At 47.4% G+C, this 24,673-nt stretch overlaps 1 protein-coding gene across 1 annotated transcript in view; it reads left to right on the top strand.

The window, feature by feature from the left end:
* The window catches only part of LOC139264584 (tomoregulin-1-like), a 283,148-nt gene that overhangs the window by 156,021 nt on the left and 102,454 nt on the right, over positions 1 to 24,673 (top strand). Inside the window, exon 4 of the mRNA XM_070881292.1 lies at positions 8,350 to 8,376. Within this exon, the coding sequence (XP_070737393.1) occupies positions 8,350 to 8,376 (27 nt within the window). The remainder of the gene's footprint in view (positions 1 to 8,349; positions 8,377 to 24,673) is intronic.

Raw genomic sequence — 24,673 nt, 5'->3', positions numbered from 1 at the left:
CCGCGAACTTCCCTTGCAGGTTAGCAGTGGCAATAAACCTTAATGCCACAAACTCCTGCGCCCCGGGGATCGTGACATCATCCGATGCGGAGCGTCCCGGTACCGCCCCGGATCCTAAATTCGCTTCCGCTCAATTTTTCTACTGCCACGATTGATCAGCCCTGCACTCAGTTCGAGTGCTTGGGGCTGATCGTCGCGGATCGCAGGTGCCGTGGCCAGGCAGTCGATCCATTTCCGTGCGGTGCCCTCAGCAATGGCCCTTCTCTTTAAGGGAGGGAAGGAGTCTGTGATTTCGGTAACGCTGCATGGACATTGTGCTGCACTGTGCTGCTGCTTGCCCGATATAGTGCTCCAAGGGAAGAGGTTGAGCTTGATTTAACGCTACACCGGAGGTTCCTGTCAGCTGGAATTGGGTAGCACCCGGCGATACTTTTGCACTCCCAAGGCCCTCCTCTTTAAGGGCGGACGGGGCGTCCCAGCCATCGCAAAGCTGTTGGTGGCCTCATCCCACGCCATCCTCATTCCCGTGAGGCAATTTCACCTGCACGGCGATAAGGGGTCGGCTCGCACAGCAATCACGTCATCACCGTGTGTGTGCTGCCCTGGGCGCAAACTACGGGGCACGGCGCTAAGCCATTTCGCCGCCGCCATCTGGGGGGCAATTCTGGGCAGCTTGCTTCCGCCTCCTGCCCCCCCGGCGCAAATTCCTTATCAACCCGTTAACGCGCCTCCCAGAGGCGCTAACGGGCCTTTCGGAAAGGGGCAATTTCCGCCCCTTTCTGTCTACCCAATCCAGACCCCCCATGATTTTGAACACCTCTATCAAATCTCCTCTCAATCTTCTCTGCTCCAAGGAGAACGACCTCAGCTTCTCCAGTCTATCCACATAAATAGTAAATCTTTTCTGCACCTTCTTACATTCTTCCTAAAGTGTGTTGCCCAGAATTGGACACAATACTCCAGTTGAGACTGAACCAGTGTTTCCACACATTTGTACTCAAAACAGGTGCAACGTCCCGAATCTGGAACCCTCGGTACCGAGGCTGTTCCGGATTTTGCGTTTTGCTGGATTTTGGAACATCTTTCTGACGTCACGAATCCGGAAACACCTGAGCCGACGTTCGGATATATCCGGATTTTGGAACGTCAGAAAGAAGGGGAAATGTTCAGGCAGCCCTATCACGCAGGAGCTGTTCGGGCAGGGCCTCACCGAAGAGGAAATGTTCGGGCGGGGCCTCACCGAAGAGGAAATGTTCGGGCGAGGTCTCACCGAAGAGGAAATGTTCGGGCGAGGTCTCACCGAAGAGGAAATGTTCGGGCGAGGTCTCACCGAAGAGGAAATGTTCGGGCGGGGCCACACCGAAGAGGAAATGTTCGGGCGAGGTCTCACCGAAGAGGAAATGTTCGGGCGAGGTCTCACCGAAGAGGAAATGTTCGGGCGAGGTCTCACCGAAGAGGAAATGTTCGGGCGGGGCCACACCGAAGAGGAAATGTTCGGGCGAGGTCTCACCGAAGAGGAAATGTTCGGGCGAGGTCTCACCGAAGAGGAAATGTTCGGGCGAGGTCTCACCGAAGAGGAAATGTTCGGGCGAGGTCTCACCGAAGAGGAAATGTTCGGGCGAGGCCTCACTGAAGAGATAATGTTCGGGCGAGGCCTCACTGAAGAGATGATGTTCGGACGAGGCCTCACTGAAGAGATAATGTTCGGGCGAGGCCTCACTGAAGAGATGATGTTCGGACGAGGCCTCACTGAAGAGATAATGTTCGGGCGAGGCCTCACTGAAGAGATGATGTTCGGGCGAGGCCTCACTGAAGAGATGATGTTCGGGCGAGGCCTCACTGAAGAGATGATGTTCGGGCGAGGCCTCACTGAAGAGATGATGTTCGGGCGAGGCCTCACTGAAGAGATGATGTTCGGGCGGGGCCTCACCGAAGAGGAAATGTTCGGGCGGGGCCTCACCGAAGAGGAAATGTTCGGGCGAGGCCTCACCGAAGAGGAAATGTTCGGGCGAGGCCTCACCGAAGAGGAAATGTTCGGGCGAGGCCTCACTGAGGAGATGATGTTCGGGCGAGGCCTCACCGAAGAAGAAATGTTCGGGCGAGGCCTCACCAAAGAGGAAATGTTCGGGCGAGGCCTCACCGAAGAGGAAATGTTCGGGCGAGGCCTCACTGAAGAGATAATGTTCGGGCGAGGCCTCACCGAAGAAGAAATGTTCGGGCGAGGCCTCACCGAAGAGGAAATGTTCGGGCGAGGCCTCACTGAAGAGATAATGTTCGGGCGAGGCCTCACTGAAGAGGAAATGTTCGGGCGAGGCCTCACTGAAGAGATGATGTTCGGGCGAGGCCTCACCAAAGAGATAATGTTCGGGCGAGGCCTCACTGAAGAGATAATGTTCGGGCGAGGCCTCACTGAAGAGATAATGTTCGGGCGAGGCCTCACTGAAGAGATAATGTTCGGGCGAGGCCTCACTGAAGAGGAAATGTTCGGGCGAGGCCTCACTGAAGAGATGATGTTCGGGCGAGGCCTCACTGAAGAGATAATGTTCGGGCGAGGCCTCACTGAAGAGGAAATGTTCGGGCGAGGCCTCACTGAAGAGATGATGTTCGGGCGAGGCCTCACCAAAGAGATAATGTTCGGGCGAGGCCTCACTGAAGAGATAATGTTCGGGCGAGGCCTCACTGAAGAGATAATGTTCGGGCGAGGCCTCACTGAAGAGATAATGTTCGGGCGAGGCCTCACTGAAGAGGAAATGTTCGGGCGAGGCCTCACTGAAGAGATGATGTTCGGGCGAGGCCTCACCAAAGAGATAATGTTCGGGCGAGGCCACACCGAAGAGATGTTGTTCGGGCGAGGCCTCACCGAAGAGGAAATGTTCGGGCGAGGCCTCACTGAAGAGATAATGTTCGGGCGAGGCCCCACCGAAGAGATGATGTTCGGGCGAGGCCTCACCGAAGAGATGATGTTCGGGCGGCCCTATCGCGCAGGAGATGTTCGGGCGGCCCTATGACGCAGGAGATGTTCGGGCGGCCCTATCGCGCAGGAGATGTTCGGGCGGGCCTATCGCGCAGGAGATGTTCGGGCGGCCCTATGACGCAGGAGATGTTCGGGCGGCCCTATCGCGCAGGAGATGTTCGGGCGGGTCGGCGAGGTGAGGCCCGAGGTCGGGTGGCGACGGCACCGCGAGGAAATGTTCCGGAACATTTTACACATTCCAGACCACCCTGCCACCAATCGGTCCATATTCCGGAACATTCCGTATTCCAGAACTCCGAATTTTGGACGCTGCACCTGTACCTGTATTTATGAAGCCCAGGATCCCGTCAGCATTTTTAACTGCTTTCTTCCCTGCGACCTTCAATGATTTATGGACACATACCCCCAGGTCTTTGTTCGTGCACCCCCTTTAGGATTGTATCATTTAGTTTATATGTCCTCTCTTCATTCTTTCTACCAAAATGCATCACTTCACATTTTTCTGCATTAAACTTCATCGGTCATGTGTTCACCCATTTCACCAGCATGTTTATGTCTTCCTGAAGTCTTTCCCTCTCCTCCTCACTGTTCACTATACTTCCAAGTTTTGTTTCATCTGCAAATTTTGAAATTGTGTCCTGTACACCCACATCTAAGTCATTAATATATATTTAAAAAAGCAGTGGTCCGAGAACCGACCCCTGGAGAAAACCACTGTGTGAGGAGGACACAAAAAATCTGCAAAAGGACATAGACAGGCTAAGTGAGTGGGCAAAAATTTGGCAGATGGAGTATAATGTTGGAAAGTGTGAGGTCATGCACTTTGGCAGAAAAAATCAAAGAGCAAGTTATTATTTAAATGCAGATTGATTGCAAAGTGCCGCAGTACAGCGGGACCTGGGGGTACTTGTGCATGAAACACAAAAAGATAGTATGCAGGTACAGCAAGTGATTAGGAAGACTAATGGAATCTTGGCCTTTATTGCAAAGGAGATGGAGTATAAAAGCAGTGAAGTCTTGCTTCAGCTATAAGGTATTGGTGAGGCCACACCTGGAATACTGCGTGCAGTTTTGGTTTCCATATATACTTGCTTTGGCGGCAGTTCAGAGAAGGTTCACTAGGTTGATTCTGGGGATGAGGGGGTTGACTTATGAGGAAAGGTTGAGTAGGTTAGGCTGCTACTCATTGGAATTCAGAAGAATGAGAGGTGATCTTATCGAAACATGTAAGATTATGAGGGGACTTGACAAGGTGGATGCAGAGAGGATGTTTCCACTGATAGGGGAGACTAGAACTAGAGGGCATGATCTTAGCATAAGTGGCCGCCCATTTAAAACAGATGAGAACATAAGAACATAAGAATTAGGAACAGGAGTAAGCCATCTAGCCCCTCGAGCCTGCTCCGCCATTCAACAAGATCATGGTTGATCTGGCCGTGGACTCAGCTCCACTTACCCGCCCGCTCCCCGTAACCCTTAATTCCCTTATTGGTTAAAAATCTATCTATCTGTGATTTGAATACATTCAATGAGCTAGCCTCAACTGCTTCCTTGGGCAGAGAATTCCACAGATTCACAACACTCTGGGAGTAGAAATTCTTTCTCAACTCGGTTTTAAATTGGCTCCCCCGTATTTTGAGGCTGTGCCCCCTAGTTCTAGTCTCCCCGACCAGTGGAAACAACCTCTCTGCCTCTATCTTGTCTATCCCTTTCATTATTTTAAATGTTTCTATAAGATCACCCCTCATCCTTCTGAACTCCAACGAGTAAAGACCCAGTCTACTCAATCTATCATCATAAGGTAAACCTCTCATCTCCAGAATCAGCCTAGTGAATCGTCTCTGTACCCCCTCCAAAGCTAGTATATCCTTCCTTAAGTAAGGTGACCAAAACTGCACGCCGTACTCCAGATGCCGCCTCACCAATACCCTATACAGTTGCAGCAGGACCTCCCTGCTTTTGTACTCCATCCCTCTCGCAATGAAGGCCAACATTCCATTTGCCTTCCTGATTACCTGCTGTACCTGCAAACTAACTTTTTGGGATTCATGCACAAGGACCCCCAGGTCCCTCTGCATCGCAGCATGTTGTAATTTCTCTCCATTCAAATAATATTCCCTATAACTGTTTTTTTTCCCAAGGTGGATGACCTCACATTTTCCGACATTGTATGCCATCTGCCAAACCTTAGCCCATTCACTTAGCCTATCTAAATCTCTTTGCAGCCTCTCTGTGTCCTCTACACAACCCGCTTTCCCACTAATCTTTGTGTCATCTGCAAATTTTGTTACACTACATTCTGTCCCCTCGTCCAGGTCATCCAAGTATATTGTAAACAGTTGTGGTTCCAGCACCGATCCCTGTGGCACACCACTAACCACCGATTTCCAACCCGAAAAGGACCCATTTAACCCGACTCTCTGCTTTCTGTTAGCCAGCCAATTCTCGATCCATGCTAATACATTTCCTCTGACTCCGCGTACCTTTATCTTCTGCAGTAACCTTTTGTGTGGCACCTTATCGAACGCCTTTTGGAAATCTAAATACACCACATCCATCGGTACACCTCTATCCACCATGCTCGTTATATCCTCAAAGAATTCCAGTAAATTACTTGAACATGATTTCCCCTTCATGAATCCATGCTGCGTCTGCTTGATTGCACTTTTCCTATCTAGATGTCCCGCTATTTATTCCTTAATGATAGTTTCAAGCATTTTCCCCACTACAGATGTTAAACTAACTGGCGTATAGTTACCTGCCTTTTGTCTGCCCTCTTTTTTAAACAGAGGCGTTACATTAGCTGCTTTCCAATCCGCTGGTACCTCCCCAGAGTCCAGAGAATTTTGGTAGATTATAACGAATGCATCTGCTATAACTTCCGCAATCTCTTTTAATACCCTGGGATGCATTTCATCAGGACTAGGGGACTTGTCTACCTTGAGTCCCATTAGCCTGTCCAGCACTATCCCCCTAGTGATAGTGATTGTCTCAAGGTCCTCCCTTCCCACATTCCTGTTACCAGCAATTTTTGGCATGGTTTTTGTGTCTTCCACTGTGAAGACCGAAGCAAAATAATTGTTTAAGGTCTCAGCCATTTCCACATTTCCCATTATTAAATCCCCCTTCTCATCTTCTAAGGGACCAACATTTACTTTAGTCACTCTTTTTCGTTTTATATATCGGTAAAAGCTTTTACTATCTGTTTTTATGTTTTGCGCAAGTTTACCTTCGTAATCTATCTTTCCTTTATTGCTTTCTTAGTCATTCTTTGCTGTCGTGTAAAATTTTCCCAATCTTCTATTTTCCCACTAACCTTGGCCACCTTATACGCATTGGTTTTTAATTTGATATTCTCCCTTATTTCCTTAGTTATCCTCGGCTGGTTATCCCTTCTCTTACCGCCCTTCTTTTTCACTGGAATATATTTTTGTTGAGTACTATGAAAGAGCTCCTTAAAAGTCCTCCACTGTTCCTCAATTGTGCCACTGTTTAGTCTGTGTTTCCAGTCTATTTTAGCCAACTCTGCTCTCATCCCACTGTAGTCCCCTTTGTTTAAGCATAGTACGCTCGTTTGAGACACTACTTCCTCACCCTCAATCTGTATTACAAATTCAACCATACTGTGATCACTCGTTCCGAGAGGATCTTTTACTAGGAGATCGTTTATTATTCCTGTCTAATTACACAGGACCAGATCTAAGATAGCTTGCTCCCTTGTAGGTTCTGTAACATACTGTTCAAAGAAACAATCCCGTATGCATTCTATGAATTCCTCCTCAAGGCTACCCCGTGCGATTTGATTTGACTAATAGATATGTCGGTTAAAATCCCCCATAATTACTGCCGTTCCTTTTTCACATGCCTCCATTATTCCCTTGATTATTGCACGCCCCACCATGAGGAGAAATTTCTTCTCTGAGGGTTGTAAATCTGTGGAATTCGCTGCCTCAGAGAGCTGTTGAAGCTGGAACATTGAATAAATTTAAGATAGAAATAGACAGTTTCTTAAACGATAAGGGGTTATGGAGAGCGGGTGGGAAGCGGAGTTGAGTCCATGATCGGATCAGCCATGATCTTATTGAATGGCGGAGCAGGCTCGGGGGCCATATGGCCTACTCCTGTTCCTATTTCTTATGTTCTTATGAAAAACAAAAGCTCAGTTAATATTTCTGGTGTGACTCTAGAGGCGGTTTTACCCTGCCAGCCTGGTGGAACCAGGCAGTTAAAATCATCTAGGAGGCTGACCTGCTGATGTACGGCTCCCTTCCCACAATCTTCGATTTTAGCCAGCTCTTCCAAACAGCAAACCGGCTTATTTAAGAAAGAAGAAACAGCATGAATTTTAAAATGCAGATCCAGCTCCAATGATGTCGCCATGGCCCAATTAACATTTTAACTGGTGGCCAAAGCGTGAAAGCCATTGTGACTTTCCCGCCAGATGGAGCTAGTGCGGAGAGCTGTGAGCCAGAAGAGGCCCAAAGAGATAAATATTTTAACTTTTGCCTCCATGCCCAAAGTGGAAAGCTTAGATCTCCTCTTTCCTAAACTCCCGGCACTGTTTGTTATCGCGTGACCGTCCTGAAATCCCCTCCCTGTGACCCGAGTTCCGGGAACAATTCCTTTGCTCCCGCCCACCAGCCAGCCAGCTGCCGCTTCCTGCTGAGTTAAGGTGGGCAGCTGACTGTCCACACACGGCTGAGGACTGCTGGTTAAAATGACCTGCCTTCGGGGTGCAGGTCAGGGAGCGTCCACCTTGGCCACCACCCACTCAATTCCTGCCCTGTGTTACAATTGGGGCTTCTCTGTCAGGTGCCGACTGACCTGTGCATTTACAGCTTTTACTGTTTCTATTCCTGCAAAAGTGTCATTTGCTGTGGTGTGATTAAGCTCTACAACAGAATACGTTTATCACATGATAAGTCAGTGTTGGAAGCACAAGAACTGAACTCATACAGCACAAATTGGTGTAGCATAACACATTAATAGAAAGCTATACAGCAAAACTCACAGTGGGACAACAGGAGATTGTATGTATAGACTATAAAAATAAGCAGAGGCTGGATGCATGTTTCGAGTGTTCATGTTATCTCAGTCCATAGATTGATGGACCTTCACTGTTGTGGTTTCTTCCCAAATGTATTACAGCTTGTCAACCATACTTTATTCCCTATGCATAGTTGTACCTTAATGTGTTATGATTTATAGTAGTGCAATAATGTAATCCTATTTTAAATGCAACTGGTTGAGATTTACTCAGAGGAAGTATATAATGATAATTGATAATCCATGAATTATATTAACATTGCTTTGTGAAACAACAGCTACCCCCTAGAATTTATTTGTAAATCTGTCTTTTTCTGTTTTTTTTCTAGAAAATGGCTCTGGATCTGGAGAAGGAGGTACATTTTACATCTTTCTGAAAAATACTCCAATTCAACCCCACAGTAGACAAATCAACCCCATTGTATTTAAAATCGTCATTGAGAAGGAGTGGCATTTCATTGGGGTGATCGGCAAGGGGCTTTACAGTGGGGTGGGGGGATGGTAATGGGTTTCACTGTGCATGGTGGGTTGACAATGTTCATTGATATGGGTGGGGGGCGGCATATAGAATCACAGAAATTTATGGCGCATAAGGAGGCCATTCATTCATAGGCCATCATATCTGTGCCAGCCGAAAAAGAGCTATCCAGCCCAATCCCATTTTCCAGCTCTTGGTCCATAGCCATGTAGGATACGGCACTACAAGTGCATTGCAAGCACTATTTAAATGCGATGAGGGTTTCAGCCTCTACCACCCTTTCCGGCAGTTAGTTCCAGACTCTCACCACCATCTGGGCGAAAAAAGTTCTCCTCAACTCCCCTCTAATCCTTCTAGCAATTTCATTAAATCTATGCCCCCTGGTTATTGTCCTCACTGCTGAGGGAAATAGGTCTTTCCTATCCACTCTCTCCAGGCTACTCATAGGCTGGAATTTTCATGCTGCCGTGCACGCGGGATTGGAAACGAGTCGGGAGTAAAATGGGCAATAAATGGGAATAGGTCGGGAACGTGCCGTCATCCCGCGTCCTTGCGCTTTTAACTTGGGCACTTTTGCCAGCGTGGCATGGACCCGAATGGCAGAGGCGGGCGACCTAATTTACCTCATTAGTACCTTGTTGTCAGACTCTTAACAGTGCTTTTAACCAGACCTTTTAAATATCACTGCATGACCACCGGAATCACGCAGCTCGGGAAGGACGTCTGTCAAGCTGAGGCGGAAGTTCAGTGGTCATTGATCGCGTCAGGACTGCAGAGCATGCAAAGCACAATAAATACTGCCACATGACACTTGCTTACTTTGCAGTTTGAGCACAGATTTAGGTGTCTACAGTTTGCAAGCAGTGTTCCCTCTAAGATGCGCGGCCGCACACACATCCCAGAGCTCGGGTGCACTTCAAATTAAATGCTGCGTAGAGAACTGGACTGCCGGACAGCTGGAGCAGGGAAGGTGCCCAATACACAACGGGCCGGAATGCAGACACAGCCGTTTGCGAGTCTTGCGACCGCAAAGCCGATCCCAATTGGAAAGTAACAAAAGAGATGGGGCAATGGCCACATAATAAGGGAGTCCGTGAGGGGTTGGTTGTGTCGCTCTCTGAGAAGTTCTACATGCTGCAGGCAGAAGCTGTAGAGGAGCCAAGCTCAGCCAGTCGTCATGGTGATGAGCTCAGCATCTCCTGCCTCCTCCTTTGGTGCCACAGTTCCGGGGCTTGTGTTACACAAACTCCTTGGCCCCAGCGGGTCCATTCCTGAGCGTGGGCCATTCCTGAGCAGGGTCAGTCTGAGCGGGGGCCTTTCCTGAGCACGGCAAGCTCAGTGCAGCCAGCCACCAACGGATCCACCACAGACCCAATCCACATCCGGACTGGGGTCAAGCAGGTCTGCGTCATCGCGCCAACGCTCTTCTCGATCGTCCTCGCTGCAGTGCCCCATCTCACTCTCAACAAGCTCACCGCTGGAATGGAACTAAACTATAGAACCAATGGGAACCTGCACAACCTTCGTCACCTCCAGGCTAGATCCAGGGTCGTCCCATCCTCTGTCATCGATCTACAGTATGCGGACGATCCTTGCGTCTGCGCATATTCAGAGGCCGAACTCCAAGCCACTGTCAGCATCTTCACCAAGGCATACAAAAGCACGGGCCTTACACTAAATATCTGTAAGACAAAGGTCCTCCACCAACCTGAACCCGCCTCACAGCACTGCACTCCCGGTCATCATAATCGACGGCGTGACTTTGGACAACATGGACCACTTTCCATTCCTCGGGAGTCTACTATCAGCAAGGGCAGACATCGACGACGAGGTCCAACACCGCATCCAGTGTGCAAGCGCAGCCTTCGGTTGCCTAAGGAAGAGAGTGTTTGAAGACTCTGGGCTAGAACTTCCAGTTTTGAGCTTAGCACCCAAAAATGGGCGTTATTTCCGGCGTGGGCATTAAAAAAAGGTTTTCTGATTGCCGGCTTCTCGCCCATTGTCAAAACACCTAGTTTACATTTTTGAAAATGGGCGTTACCGCGAGCGATATCAAATGGGCGGTACCGTTAAATTTTTCTGACCTTCTGCCGTAAAGTGTGGCCGTTTTTAAGAACGGCATGGCAACGCTCCAATCCCATGATTCTGGAGGTCAAGGATCACCATGACGTGCAGAAGAGGAGACAGAGAAAGAGAAAGCTCAGAGACACTGAAAGCGTGTGTTGCTGTGGTGTGTGCTTGTTTGGCTGTTGTGGGAGGAACGACTGAGATTCACCAGCAGCAAAAAGCCCACTAAGCACCAAGAACATAGTTGGCACCGAGTTTTTGTCGAACAAATAACATAATAAAATGGAAGGGATGGAGGAGGCCCTGGAGCTGGTAGCCAGGAACACTGGTGACAGAGGGCTCCCAGCGATCCCGGAGCACCGCACTGCACCCCAAGGTGACACACCCCCATTGCCAACCACACGAGAGCGAGCAGCAATATCTTGCTTATGGCTCGGAGCACTCTCCCAGCTCGGGACCAGCCTCTCCTGTATCCGTCCAAGCAGCGCTTCGGCTGTCATCCCTCCCCCCCCCCCCCCCCCCATCCCAATGAATCACCGCCTGAGGTCCACCTCGACCAGGCGGCTTGAAGTCAGGAGCGGAAGGGGTAAAAGTGGGGAGGAGAAGCATGGGGGGGGTGGGGGGGGAGGGTTGGTTTGTACAGAAATACTGATGATTTCAGACTTATGTTCAATTTAAATGTTTTTTATTTAACAAAACTTGTAGCACATTGGCTCAGATAACTGCACCGTTACACGCTGGTGATTCCTTAACATCAAAGGGTATAATCACACTTAACTTCAATCAACTTAAACTTTAACTGTCACCAATTGGTGTATGACCTGCACACCCAGTAGTGTGTCAGTCTTGTAAGTAATACCAATGTTCTTTCAGGCAAAGCGATCATTGATGAGCTCCTGACGTAAGGCTCTTGCAGCTATCATGCCACCATGGGTCCTTTCATGCGGTCTACAGGAGGGCAGGGGCATGGCTTCAGCATCAGCCTGATTGTCTGGCCCGATGTCAGCGTCCGCCTCCTCATCCTCCTCTTCCTCTCTGGTGAGGTGGACTGTCAGCCTCATCAGGCAATTCTTGTCCCCTCCTGATAGCCAAGGTGTGTAGCATGGAGCACACCACCACGAATTGAGCTACCTGCTCAGGGTGGTATTGGAGCTCACCTCCTGAGTGGTCCAGGCATCTGAAGTGCTGTTTCAGCACTCCAATGGTTTTCTCAACGATATTGCGAGTTGCTCTGTGGCTCTCGTTGTATCGCCTCTTGGCCTCAGTGTGGATGTCACACAGGGGGGTCATCAGTCAGGTGGCGAGGCCATATCCTTTGTCCCCAAGCATCCAGCATTGACCTTGTGGCTTATTGTTAAACAAGTCAGATACAGTGCTCTCACGCAGGATGTGAGCATCATGGATACTGCCCAGAAATTTAGCATTCACTGCCAGTATAATTTGCTGGTGGTCGACAACGAGTTGGACATTCAGGGAGTGGAATCCCTTGCGGTTCCTGAAAACCTCAGCATCCTGAAAAGGTGCCCGCATCGCGATGTGCATACAGTCTATTGCTCCCTGCACCTTGGGGAAGTTTGCAATTCTGGAGAAACCTAGAGCCCTCTCACTCTGTGCCTCCCTGGTCATAGGGAAGCTGATCAAGTCCTTCCTGCATGCATATAGGGCTTCAGTGACCTGTCTAATGCAGCGATGTGTGGCATGCTGAGAAAGTCCGCAAATGTCGCCAGCTGTGGCCTGAAAAGAACCCGAGGTGTAGAACGATAGTGCCGCGGTGACTTTGATCTCGATGGACAGTGCAGTACTCATGGTGCTGGCAGGCTGCAGATCTGCCCTTATCAGCTGGCATACCTCAGTGATAACCTCTTTGTGGAAGCGCAGTCTCCGAAGGCAGGTGGTGTCGGGCAAGTCGAGGTAAGAATGCTTCTCCTTGTACTTGCGGGAGGTGTAACGTCTGGTCCTCCTCATCTGTCTGTCACTTAGTTCATTGGGCACATAATGCAGTGCAGCATTCCTTCGGCGATGTCGAGTCTGCTGCATGTATTTGGTCACAAAGAGAGGGTGAGAAAGGACAGGCCCCATTGCAGTAGCTCTCTGTTTTCCACCGATTGCTCACAAACAAGGAATATCCTGACGAACACATCTCTTAAATTCCAATCAGTCACAGTATAGTCAAAATGTTTTTAGAGATGTTCACATCAACTCCAACGACCTGCAGAGTACATCCGAACTCCGCCGAGGTTGAAGCGCAGCAGCCTTTTAAAGGACGCGACGTGATCTACAACATGGCATCCATAACGCTGTGCTTCGTCCTGGTTAGTTCCACTTTTTCTGGGCGTTTTTTTGGGCAAACGATATTGTGGGCGAAATGTGTGTGAGGTGGTGAAATTGATGGTGGGTGATCTCCATGGCAGTTAGTTTATGTAAATATGCTCTTTATGACAAAAAACAGTGGCCGGGCGTTAATATTGAACCTTGGGGTTAATTCTGTGCGGAAAGTAATGCTGGGCGATATTATGGGTGTTGAAGTCCTGCTGATTCCACCCAAAAAAAGTGGGCGGGCAGTAATTTTTTTTCGCCGTTAAGCACATGGGGAAAGTAACGCTTGGCAATAAGTTTCCGAAAAATGCCCGCTAGTTTCCATTTTGTGCCAAAATGGGCGAATATATGGGCGTTATATGTCATTTCAGCGGTAAAATGGGTGTTAAGTGGGCGTTAAGCAGGCAATAAAAGTGGAGGTTCTAGCCCCAGGACCTCAAATCTGTCACCAAGCTTATAATCTATAGGGCAGTAGTGATACCCACCCTCCTATATGACTCAGACGTGGACCATATACAATAGACACCTCAAAGTGCTGGAGAAGTACCACCAGCGCTGCCTCCGCAAGATCCTGAAAATCCACTGGGAGGATGGACGCACCAACGTCAGTGTTCTTGATCAGGCCAACATCCCCAGCATCGAAGCACTGACCACACTCGACCAGCGGGCCACATCGTCCACATGCCCGACACGAGAATCCCAAAGCAAGCGCTCTCCTCGGAACTCCTACACGGCAAGCGAGCCCCAGGTGGGCAGAGGGAATGTTTCAAGGACACGCTCAAAGCCTCCTTGATAAAATGCAACATCCCCACTGGCACCTGGAAATCCTTGGCCCAAGACCGCCCTAAGAGGAGGAAGAGCATCCGGGAGGGCGCTGAGCACCTTGAGTCTTGTCGCCGAGAGCATTATGAAACCAAACGCAGACAACAGAGGGAGCTTGCGGCAAACCAGAATCTCCACCCAACCTTTCCTTCAACCACTGTCTGCCCCACCTGTGACAGAGACTGTACTTTCAATATCGGATTGTACTGTCACCTGAGAACTCACTTTTAGAATGGAAGCAAGTCTTCCTCGATCTCGAGGGACTGCCTATGATGATGATGATGATGGGGCTGGGCAAAGATTTAAAAATTGGCAGAAGAGATCGGTAGATAACCATGGGTAACAGCTGAGTGAGGTGCTGAGTTTTAACTGCAACAGGTGAATAAGAAGGGACTTTGTTGCTGTCAGATGTCAGTTATATGTATTAGGAGAGGAAATGAGAGATTTTATGCGAATTTTGAGCTGTACGTGAATCCACTTTTTAAAATAAAATTATCCTACTGCACATGGGTTTGTAAGATCAGGTTTCAATCATAAGGTGAAGCAAGGAAGCATTTTAGCAGAAGGAAGAAGAATGATTAACACAAGCTTAACTTACTTTTATAATATAAAAACAGAAAATGCTGGAAATCTCAGCAGGTCAGGCAGCATCTGTGGAGAGAAATAGAGTTATCGTTTCAGGTCTGTGACTCTTCGTCAGAACTGGAAAAGTCAGAGATGTAACAGATTCTTAAAGAAGTGCAGGCACAGGGAAAGGGGGAGGGAAGAACAAAAGGGAAGGTCTGTGATAGCCCAAGGGTGTAAGACAGAAGAGATTAAGGGACAAAAGGTATGATGGGCAAAAATGAGATGGTAATGGGACAAGTCAAGAAACAAAAGATGAGTCTAGATGGGGTGTGAAAGGCAGCGTCATCACCAGCTGCCATGGGAAAGAGAAAAAAAAGGGTGTAAAAAAAGGAAAAAAATAGGGGCAGCGGTTACAGTGTGAAATTGTTGAACTTGATGTTGAATCCAGAAGGCTGTAAAGTGCCTAAATGAAAGATGAGGTGCTGTTCCTCGAGCTTGCGTTGAGCTTCATTGGAACAGTGTAAAAGGCCGAGGATTGAAGAATATGAGTGGGAGTGGAGCGGAAAATTAAAGTGACAGACGACCGGAAGCTCAGGGTCATGCTTACGGACTGAACGGAGGTGTTCTGCAAAGTGGTCACCCAATCTGCGTTTGGTCTCCCCGATGTAGAGGAGACAACATCATGAGCCGCAAATACAGTATACTAAATTGAAAGACGTACAAGTAAATTGCTGTTTCACCTGGAAGGAGTGTTTGGGGCCCTGGACAGTGGGAAGGGAGGAGGTAAAAGGGCAGGTGTTGCAATTCCTGCGCTTGCACGGGAAGGTGCCGTGGGAAGGGGAGGATGTGCTGAGGGTGATTGAGGAGTGGACCAGGGTGTTGCGGAAGGAGTGGTCCCTTCGGAGTGCTGAGAGGGGAGGGGAAGACGTGTTTGGTGGTGGGATCATGCTGGAGGTGGCGGAAATGGCAGAGGATGATCAGTTGAACATGGGGGCTGGTGGAGTGAAAGGTGAGGACAAAGGGGAACCCTATCATGGTTCTGGGAGGGAGGGGAAAGGGTGAGAGCAGAGGTGCGAGAAATAGAATGGAAACGGTCAAGGGCCATGTTAACCATGGTGGAGCAGAATCCTCAGTTGAGGTAAAAGGAAGACAGGTCCAAGGTACTAGTGTGGAAGGTGGCATCGTCAGAATAGATGCGACAGAGATGGAGAAACTGGGAGAATGCAATGGAGTCCTTACAGGAAGCGGGGTGGGAGGAAGTGTAGAGTCAGTGGGCTTATAGTGAATGTTTGTTAATAGCGTATCCTAAGTAACTAAATCTAAGAAAACAATTCTGCTGTTGATGATGGTCCACAGCATCTCATGGATGCCCAGTTTTGAGCTGCTAGATCTGTTCGAAATCTATCCCATTTAGCACGGTGGTAATGGCACACAACACGATGGAGGCTGTCCTCAGTGTGAAGACAGGACTTCGTCTCCACAAGGAATATGCGGTGGTTACTGCTACCAATGCTGTCATAGACAGATGCATCTGTGACAGGTAGATTGGTGAGGAAGAGGCCAACCAGGTTTTTCCCCTCATGTTGGTTCTCTCACCACCTGCTACGGGTCTAGTCTGGCAGTTATGTCCTTCAGGACTCGGCCAGCTCGGTCAGTAGTGGTGCTACCGAGTCATCTTGGTGATGGACATTGAGTACATTCTGTGCCTTTGCTACACTCAGTGCTTCTTCCAAGTGGTGTTCAACATGGAGGAGTACTGATTCATCAGCTGAGGGAGGGAGGTAGGTGGTAATCAGCAGGAGGTTTCCTTGCCCATGCTTGACCTGAAGCCACGAGACTTCATGGGGTTTGGAGGCTATGTTGAGAACTCCCAGGGCCACTCCCTTCCGACTGTATACCACTGTGCTGCTTCATCAGGTGGGTCTGTCCTGCTGGACAGGACATACCCAGGGATGGTGATGGAGGATTCTGGGACATTGGCTGATAAGTATGACTCTGTGAGTATAACTTTGTCAGGCTATTGCTTGTCTAATCTGTGGGACAGCTCTCCCAATTTTGGCACAAGTCCCCAAATGTTACTGAGGAGGACTTTGAAGAGTCGACTGGGCTGGGTGTGCCTTTCTCATGTCCGAAGCTGGTGCCGAGGTCGATGCTGGGTTGTCCGTCTGGTTTTATTTTTCTTGTTTTCTGAAGCGCTTTGGTACATCTGACTTGCTTGCTAGTCCATTTCAGAGGCAGTTAAAAGTCAACCACATTGCAGTGGGTCTGGAGTCACAAATAGGCCAGACCAGGTAAGGATAGCAGATTTCCTTCCCTAAAGGACTTTAGCGACCAGATGGATTTTTATGACAATCTGGTAGTTTCATGGTCACCATTATTGATACTAGCTTTTTATTCCAGATTTTATTTAATTAACTGAATTTAAATTCCCCAGCTGCCTTGGTGGAATTTGAACTCACGTCTCCAGATCATTAGTCCAGGCCTCGGGATTATTAGTCCAGTACCATAACCACTATGCTACCATTCCAGGGATGTGCAGCAGACATTTGCGGGATTTTGCAGTCGGCCGCCCACAGATGCATCACACAGGTCACCGATGCTCTGTTTGACAAGTCATGTGAATTTGGCCACTGATGAAGCCAGTGTTACTTAGTGTGCACTGGGCTTTGCCACTCCAGCTGACTTCCCACGGGTGCAAGGCTTCATCAGCTGCACACATGTGGCCATGAAGGCACCCCCACATCACCCAGGCTTCCACTCCTTCAATGTGCAGCTCGTCTGCAACCATAAGAAGATGATTATGCATGTGTGCACCAAATTCCCTGGCAGCTATCATGTCTATTTCGTGCTGCACCAGTCCACCCTCCCTCAGCTCTTTGCATCACCAAACATGCTTACCACTGGCTGTTTAGAGACAAAGGTTAGCCACTGAAGATGTGGCTCATGACACCCTTGAGGAGGCTAGGTATTGAGTCCGAGGAGCGATACAATGAAAGCCACATTTCCATCGATGTGTCGTAGAGCAAACAATAGGCATACTGAAAATGCGCTTCATTCAGATGCCTTGACAGATCTGGAGGAGCCCTTCAGTACGCACCAGCCAGGGTCTCCAGAGTCATCACAATCTGCACACTCACAACAAAGTGCAGCAACGAGGATTAACACTGCAAGAGGAGCAAAGCTCAGAGCACACAGTGTATTCAGATGAGGAGGGGGAGGATGAACATCAGCTGCAAGACGAGAAGGAGCAGGAGGTACCTGAGGCCCAGATGCCAGCAGCACCTGAGCACATTGCTGCTCGGGAGGCCAGGGATGGCCTCATCATCATAGCCAGATTTACTTAACTTCCTGCATTACACCCATATGGCTGTCACATGCTGTCCAAGATTCTACCCCCCCCCGCCCCCCTCCAACAACACCATAAAGCATTCCTGGACATAACTTTATGTCTGACCATTCACTCCAACTCACTAAGACAATTGCAAAGTTAGTTATTAGTTGAATAAATAAAAGCATGGCACACCATCCATGGGAGAGGCAGCAGAAGATGCTGCCGGACCAAGAGTCGCATGTCACCAGCTCATAATCGACCGGTTCTCCTAAATGGAGGAACCCGAGGGATGGAGCTAATACTGGACACGCTATGTGCCCCCATAAAGGCACATATCTGGTGAACATTGGAATGATGCACAAGTCACCAATGGCAAAGGATCAAACAGACATTTTACTGCAACAAAGTAACAAAAGCTCCCCCCCACCAAAAGAAAACCATACAATAGACAACGTTATGTTACAGAGCACTGAACAACATTGAAGTGCATTAAATCAAAGAAACTATTTACAAGTGTAATCAACAAAAATCAGAGCATCTGCACAACTTTTGTCCTGCACACTATTCTGACTTTTTTAATGCCGCGATTTTCAGCTGGGACGCAAAAACTTTCTTGTGTAGCGCCTGATTCTGCACGCCCAATCATGGAACCTCATTTTTTGCTGAATTTTCCAGGCGGTATCAGGACCGCCCCGCCGCCATTACCATCTCGTAATCTCAAATGGCGACAATCCAGCCCATGATGTTGTGACATTGACTCAGACCTTGAACAAGCATGGATTAATTAAGGAAAGCCAGTACAAATTTTTTAAAGGCATATCGTGTTTAACCAGCTTGATCGAGTTTTTTGATGAGGTAACAGAGAGGGTTGATGAGGGTAATGCGGTTGACGTAGTGTACATGGATTTCCAAAAGGCGTTTGACAAAGTGCCACATGAGGCTTGCCAGCAAAATTGAAGCCCATGGATTAAAGAGACAGTGTCAGCCTGGATACGAAATTGGCTAAGTGACAGGAAACAGAGTAGTGGTGAACCATCACCCTCACCAGTACTCAGAACAGAATACTGGTTGGAGAGTGAGATGCACTGAGAGGACTCCTGCACTACCTGCCTGGTTTTCCTTGTCTGTCTGCACACTTCTTATCTGCGGGGTGACCATCTCCTGAAACATGCTATCCACAAAGCTCTGAGTGACACCAGCTACTACTCAAGCTCTGAAACCCAGGGCTCGAGCTCCTCCAGCTGATGACACTTCCTGCACACGTGGTTATCCAGGACACGGGAAGCGTCCAAGATTTCCCACATGACACAGGATGTGCACTCCACTGGACAGAGCTGCCCTGTCATGCCTTTATTTATTCGACTAATAACTACCTTAACAAAAACTTAAGACTATGATGTATCTAATTCAAGTTATTAATATAATATAGTATCAAAGTTACTAATTTAACATAGTATTAACAATTATTAATATAATTTAGAATTAACAGTTACTAATCTCCAAGCTTCTGCTTAATTACTAACCAGTTATTTAACCCTGGCCCCTAACATGAAGTAAAAAAATGCTGCGACCTTTACCAACCAATCAGTTACCAGCTATTCTGTGATGTCACTCCTTGTGTTCTTTATCGAATCGCCGTTCAGCTCCCTTTATGCTGCTGCCTCCAGTACTGCTCAGGTCCGCACTCTTTCCTGGGCCACCTCCACCTCTCCCTTTATGCTGCCGCTGCCGGTCCTACCACTCAGATCTTTTGATAGGGTGGATATAGAGAAGGTTTCCACTGGTGGGGAAGAGCATAACTAGAGGCCATCAGTATAAGACAGTCACCAAGAAATCCAATAGGGAATTCAGAAGAAACTTCTTTACCCAAAAAGTGGTGCGAATGTGGAATTCCCTACCACAGGGAGTGGTTGAAGCGAATAGTATAGATGTATTTAAGGGGAGGCTAGACAAGCATATGAGGGAGATGGGAATAGAGGGTTATGCTGATAGATTTAGATGAGGAAAGATGGGAGGAGGATTAAGTGGAGCATAAATGCCGGCATGGACTGGTTGGACTGAATGGCCAGTTTCTGTGCCATATATCCTATGTAATCCAATGTATATAATATGCAGGTGACCATCCTTTCCATGAAAGAGCCTACAGTGGCCATCGCCTTGGACACGGTGGTGCTCATGTTGAGATATACTCCTCTATTCTATACACATTTACAGACATCATGGTTGCAAAACCTGTCAGAGCCTCCTGCACGTCTTCCTGCTCCTCCAGGATCGCCCTCTTTCTCGATGACCCCTGAGGCTGAGCGTCTGCATGCAGTTGAGCAGAGCTGGGAGCATCCTACGCCCTCTGGCAGGGAGTCTTCTGTGCTCTCCCTGTCCCCAATATCTTCTCTTGCTCACTTGTGAGTTGTGAGACACCAGGTGACAACACTACTCGTGTCTCATGTAGGACCCACCGAGGCTGGAGGCTCCTCTGAGGAGTCATCTTCCTCTTCCTCCTGGTCAGTGGTGATGGGTGGGAGGGTTGACAGACTTGTGGGAGAGTAACAAGATGATTCAGAAAAGTAATATCAAAATTGAGTAATGACACCATTATGCTGCATGTCATGTGGCTGTATGAGATCTAATTCTGTCACCTTGTTGCTGTGCTGTCCCCCTCTCTCAGTTTCCCACCGCCAGCCGTTTTGCAACTCCTGAGACCTCCAGGGGCCCCCTCTGCTGCTGTCAACATGGCCAATGATGGAGGGCCATCTCCGGTTTTCTTCCCCTCCCTTTTATTGTGAGCTCTCTTCTCCTGCAAAGAGAGAAAGAAGAGAAGTTTGATTGAGAGTGGTGGCATGAGTGTAAGGAATGTGTAGGTTACATCTTTAGAGGGTGACTATGAGGGAGTGTTGTGGCAATTTCCAAGTGTCAATGCAAAGTGGCTTCCTTGTTTGTTGTCAGTTGGTATGATTGCATTAGGATGAGAGTGAGTGTGAGGGGTAGCTAATCAGATGGGAATATGAGTATAGATAGATAGAGAGAGAGGGATGGTGCATGTGCAAGGTATGTTGGTGTGAATAATGATGTGCAGGAATAGGGTAGGGAAGGCAGAGTGATGGGGATGTGATGACAGGCACAGCAACATGAAGTCGACTGTGGCTTTGCACTCACCTTTCCTGATCTCATGAGATCATTGAAGCATTTTCGGCACTGCACCCAGATCCTCCTCACGACATCCTTGCTGTTGACCTCCTCTGCTGTCTCCAACCAGGCTCTTTTCATCTCATGGGGAGGTCTCTTCCGCCCATCAGCAGGGAAGAGGACCACCCTGCGTGCTCTGACTCCCTCCACAAGAATATGTAGGGAGTCATCGGAGAACCTGGAAGCAGCCCTCTGTCTCTGTGAAGCCATCTGTGCAAATCTTAGCAATAACCAGATGGTGATACGCACTACCTACACACTCCTAGATGAACCTTCAAATGCAATGTGGCAAGGCTGCTTTAAATATCTCGGCAAGAAATAACTTATCGATGACGTCATCAGACCTGCGCCATTTAACAGGGCGGGAAACGCGCAGGCCTGCCTTAATAGGCCCCATTAAGGGAAAGTTGCTCTGAGGAGCAGGATGAAAAGAAGAACGGGGTTCCGAGCCAGTCACTCTGGTAATTAAAATTCTGACCATAATTTTATACATCTCAATTAGGTCTGCCCTCAGCCTCCTCTGTTCCAATGAAAACAACCCCATCCTATCAAATCTTTCCTCATTTTTAAAATTATCCAGTCCTGGTAACATCCTCGTAAATCTCCTCTCGAGTGCAATCACATCTTTCCGGTAATGTGGTGACCAGAACTGCAAGCAGTACTCTAGTTGTGGCCTAACTAGTGTTTTATACAGTTGCTCAGTGATGGGGGTTGGCAAAGTGCCTCGCTAGGGGGATGCGCCTTGGCAAAGACTCTGGTTTTGAACAGTTTGAAAGGCGACTCAATGGGGAAGGGGGCAAGGTCAGATTTATCAAACTGCATAAGTGGTTCTATTTCCTTCCAATAGATGAAGCCCAGATTTTTTGTTTTTCCAGACCCTATAATTTTTTCACATTGTGAGGTGGGCTCAGTTTCCATCCAAAGTGCACACATGTGTTCAATTTGACTACGGGTTCTAATTTCAAGCACTTAACGAGGCAATGTTCTCTTCAAAATCGGTTAAGAGTTGATTTTTGGAACATTACATTTATAGACGTCATCAGTGTTAAGAATATGCTACTTTTTTCACAGTGGATAGGTTCTGATTTTTCCACAACTTTGAGAGGTCCTGAATTTTTTTAAATCTAAAAAGGCCCAATTGGTTAAAAATGTAAGTAGTGCTAGATTTTTTTAACAAAGTTATGAGGCCAGTTTTTTCAGCATTCGGTGAAAGACATACCTGTGCCGGTCCCTGTTATGAATGTGAAGCCCTCAAAGGATATAGCAGTTTGGCTGTCACCTGGCATTTCCAAACAGTGTTTCCAATGGGATGTTCCGACCAATTATGGATTCTTAATAATTGTTTAGCTCCCCTCCCATTGCATTTTCTTGTGCCATTCATAGTTCAAAGTAGTGGACAGGAAAACTGCCAACAGGCTTCCACTCTACCAATATTTAAGCCACTACTAGGAATTTGTATATGCTTCCTGGAATGACACACTCTCCCTACATTCTTGCCCCCTTCCTGAAGAGAGGTCTCCAGCTTCAGATTAGTGCCTTCTTGATGGCACAGACAAGATTGGGAACTCAGCATATGAGGAATGATATACGCAAAACCATATTCAGATTGCCAAAGCACACTGCATTGACAATCCACAACACTAGCAATAAATACAATATTTTTATAAAATGTATGCTCAGAATGTGATAACATGATATAAAAATGCAAATGTTCATGTTAATTCTAAGCCATTAAAATTTATAAATTAACGATTGCCATTCAGTGCAGTTTTGCTATTTTTATATGGAAAGATGAGAGTAAACTATGAAGAAATAAAGAATGTACTTCAGTATAAAGACTTGAGTCCTGAAATGTCTTCACCTAATTCTAAAGTATGAATTGTTAACTCCATCTGAATTCCTCTCTCCACTATTTTAATGGAAATGTTAACCCTTTTAAAATAAATGAGTTAACACCTCTGCTAAAATATTGAAGAGGAAATTTTAAGACAAACATAAGAACATAAGAAATAGGAGCAGGAGTAGGCCATATGGCCCCGTAAGCTTGCTCCACCATTTAATACGATCATGGCTGATCCGATCATGGATTCAAGTCAACTTCCCTGCCCGCTCCCTATAACCCCTTATTCCCTTATCATTTAAGAAACTGTCTATCTCTGTGTTAAATTTATTCAATGATCCAGCTTCCACAGCTCTCTGAGGCAGTGAATTCTACAGATGTACAACCCTCTGAGAGAAGAAATTCCTCCTCATCTCAGTTTTAAAAGGGCGGCCCCTTATTCTAAGATTATGCCCTCTAGTTCTTGTCTCCTCCATCAGTGGAAACATCCTCTCTGCATCCACCTTGTTAAGCCCCCTCATAATCTTATACGTTTCGATAAGATCGCCTCTCATTCTTCTGAATTCCAATGAGTAGAGGCCCAACCTACTCAACCTTTCCTCATAAATCAACCCCCTCATCTCCGGAACCAACCTAGTGAACCTTCTCTAAACTGCCTCCAAAGCAAGTATATCCTTTCTTAAATATGGAAACCAAAACTGCACGCAGTATTCCAGTTGTGGCCTCACCAATACCTTATATAGCTGAAGCAAGACTTCCCTGCTTTTATACTCCATCCCCTTTTCAATAAAGGCCAAGATTCCATTGGCCTTCCTGATCACTTGCTGTACCCGCATACCAACCTTTTGTGATCCGTGCACTAGGACGCCCAGGTCCCGCTGTACTGCAACACTTTGCAATTTTTCTCCATTTAAATAATAACTTGCTCTTTGATTTTTTTTTTGCCAAAGTGTATAACCTCACACTTTCCAACATTATACTCCATCTGCCAAATTTTTGCCTACTCACTTAGCTTGTCTATGTCCTTTACAGGTTTTATGTGTCCTCACACACTGTTTTTCCTCCCATCTTTGTATCAGCAAACTTGGCTACATTACACTTAGTTCCTTCTTCCAAGTCGTTAATATATATTGTAAATTGTTGGGTTTCTAGCACTGATCCCTGCGGCAGCCCACTAGTTACTGATTGCCACCCCGAGAATGAACCATTTATCCCGACTCTCTATTTTCTGTTAGATAGCCAATCCTCTATCCATGCTAATATATTACCCCCAACCCCGTGAACTTTTATCTTGTGCAGTAACCTTTTATGTGGCACCTTGTCAAATGCCTTCTGGAAGTCCAAATACACCACATCCACTGGTTCCCCTTTATCCACCCTGTTCGTTACACCCTCAAAGAATTCCAGCAAGTTTGTCAAACATGACTTCCCCTTCATAAATCCATGCTGACTCTGCCTGACTGAATTATGTTTTTCCAAATGTCCTGCTACTGCTTCTTTTATAATGGATTCCAACATTTTCCCAACCACAGATGTTAGGCTAACTGGTCTATAGTTTCCTGCTTTTTGTCTGCCTCCTTTTTTAAATAGGGGCGTTACATTTGCAGTTTCCCAATCTGCAGGGACCTCCCAGAATCCAGGGAATTTTGGTAAATTACAACCACTATCCCTGCCGCTACTTCTCTTAAGACCCTAGGATGCAAGCCATCAGGTCCAGGGGATTTATCTGCCTTTCGTCCCATTATCTAACTGAGTACCATCTCCTTAGTGATTGTGATTGTGTTGTTCCTCCCTCCCCCACAGCCCCTTGACTACTGTTGGGATATTTTTAGTGTCCTCAACCGTAAAGACTGATACAAAATATTTGTTCAGAGTTTCTGCCATCTCCATGTTCCCCAGCACTAATTCCCCGGTCTCGTCCTCTAAAGGACCAACATTTACTTTAGCTACTCTTTTCCTTTTTATATACCTATAGAAACTCTTGCTATCTGCTTTTATATTTCATGCTAGTTTGCTTTCATAGTCTATCTTCCCTTTCTTAATCATTTT

Source organism: Pristiophorus japonicus, chromosome 5, assembly GCF_044704955.1.
Source record: "Pristiophorus japonicus isolate sPriJap1 chromosome 5, sPriJap1.hap1, whole genome shotgun sequence".
NCBI lineage: Eukaryota > Metazoa > Chordata > Chondrichthyes > Pristiophoridae > Pristiophorus > Pristiophorus japonicus.
Note: the sequence above shows the minus strand (reverse complement) of the source record. Positions and strands in the feature narration are given on the sequence as shown.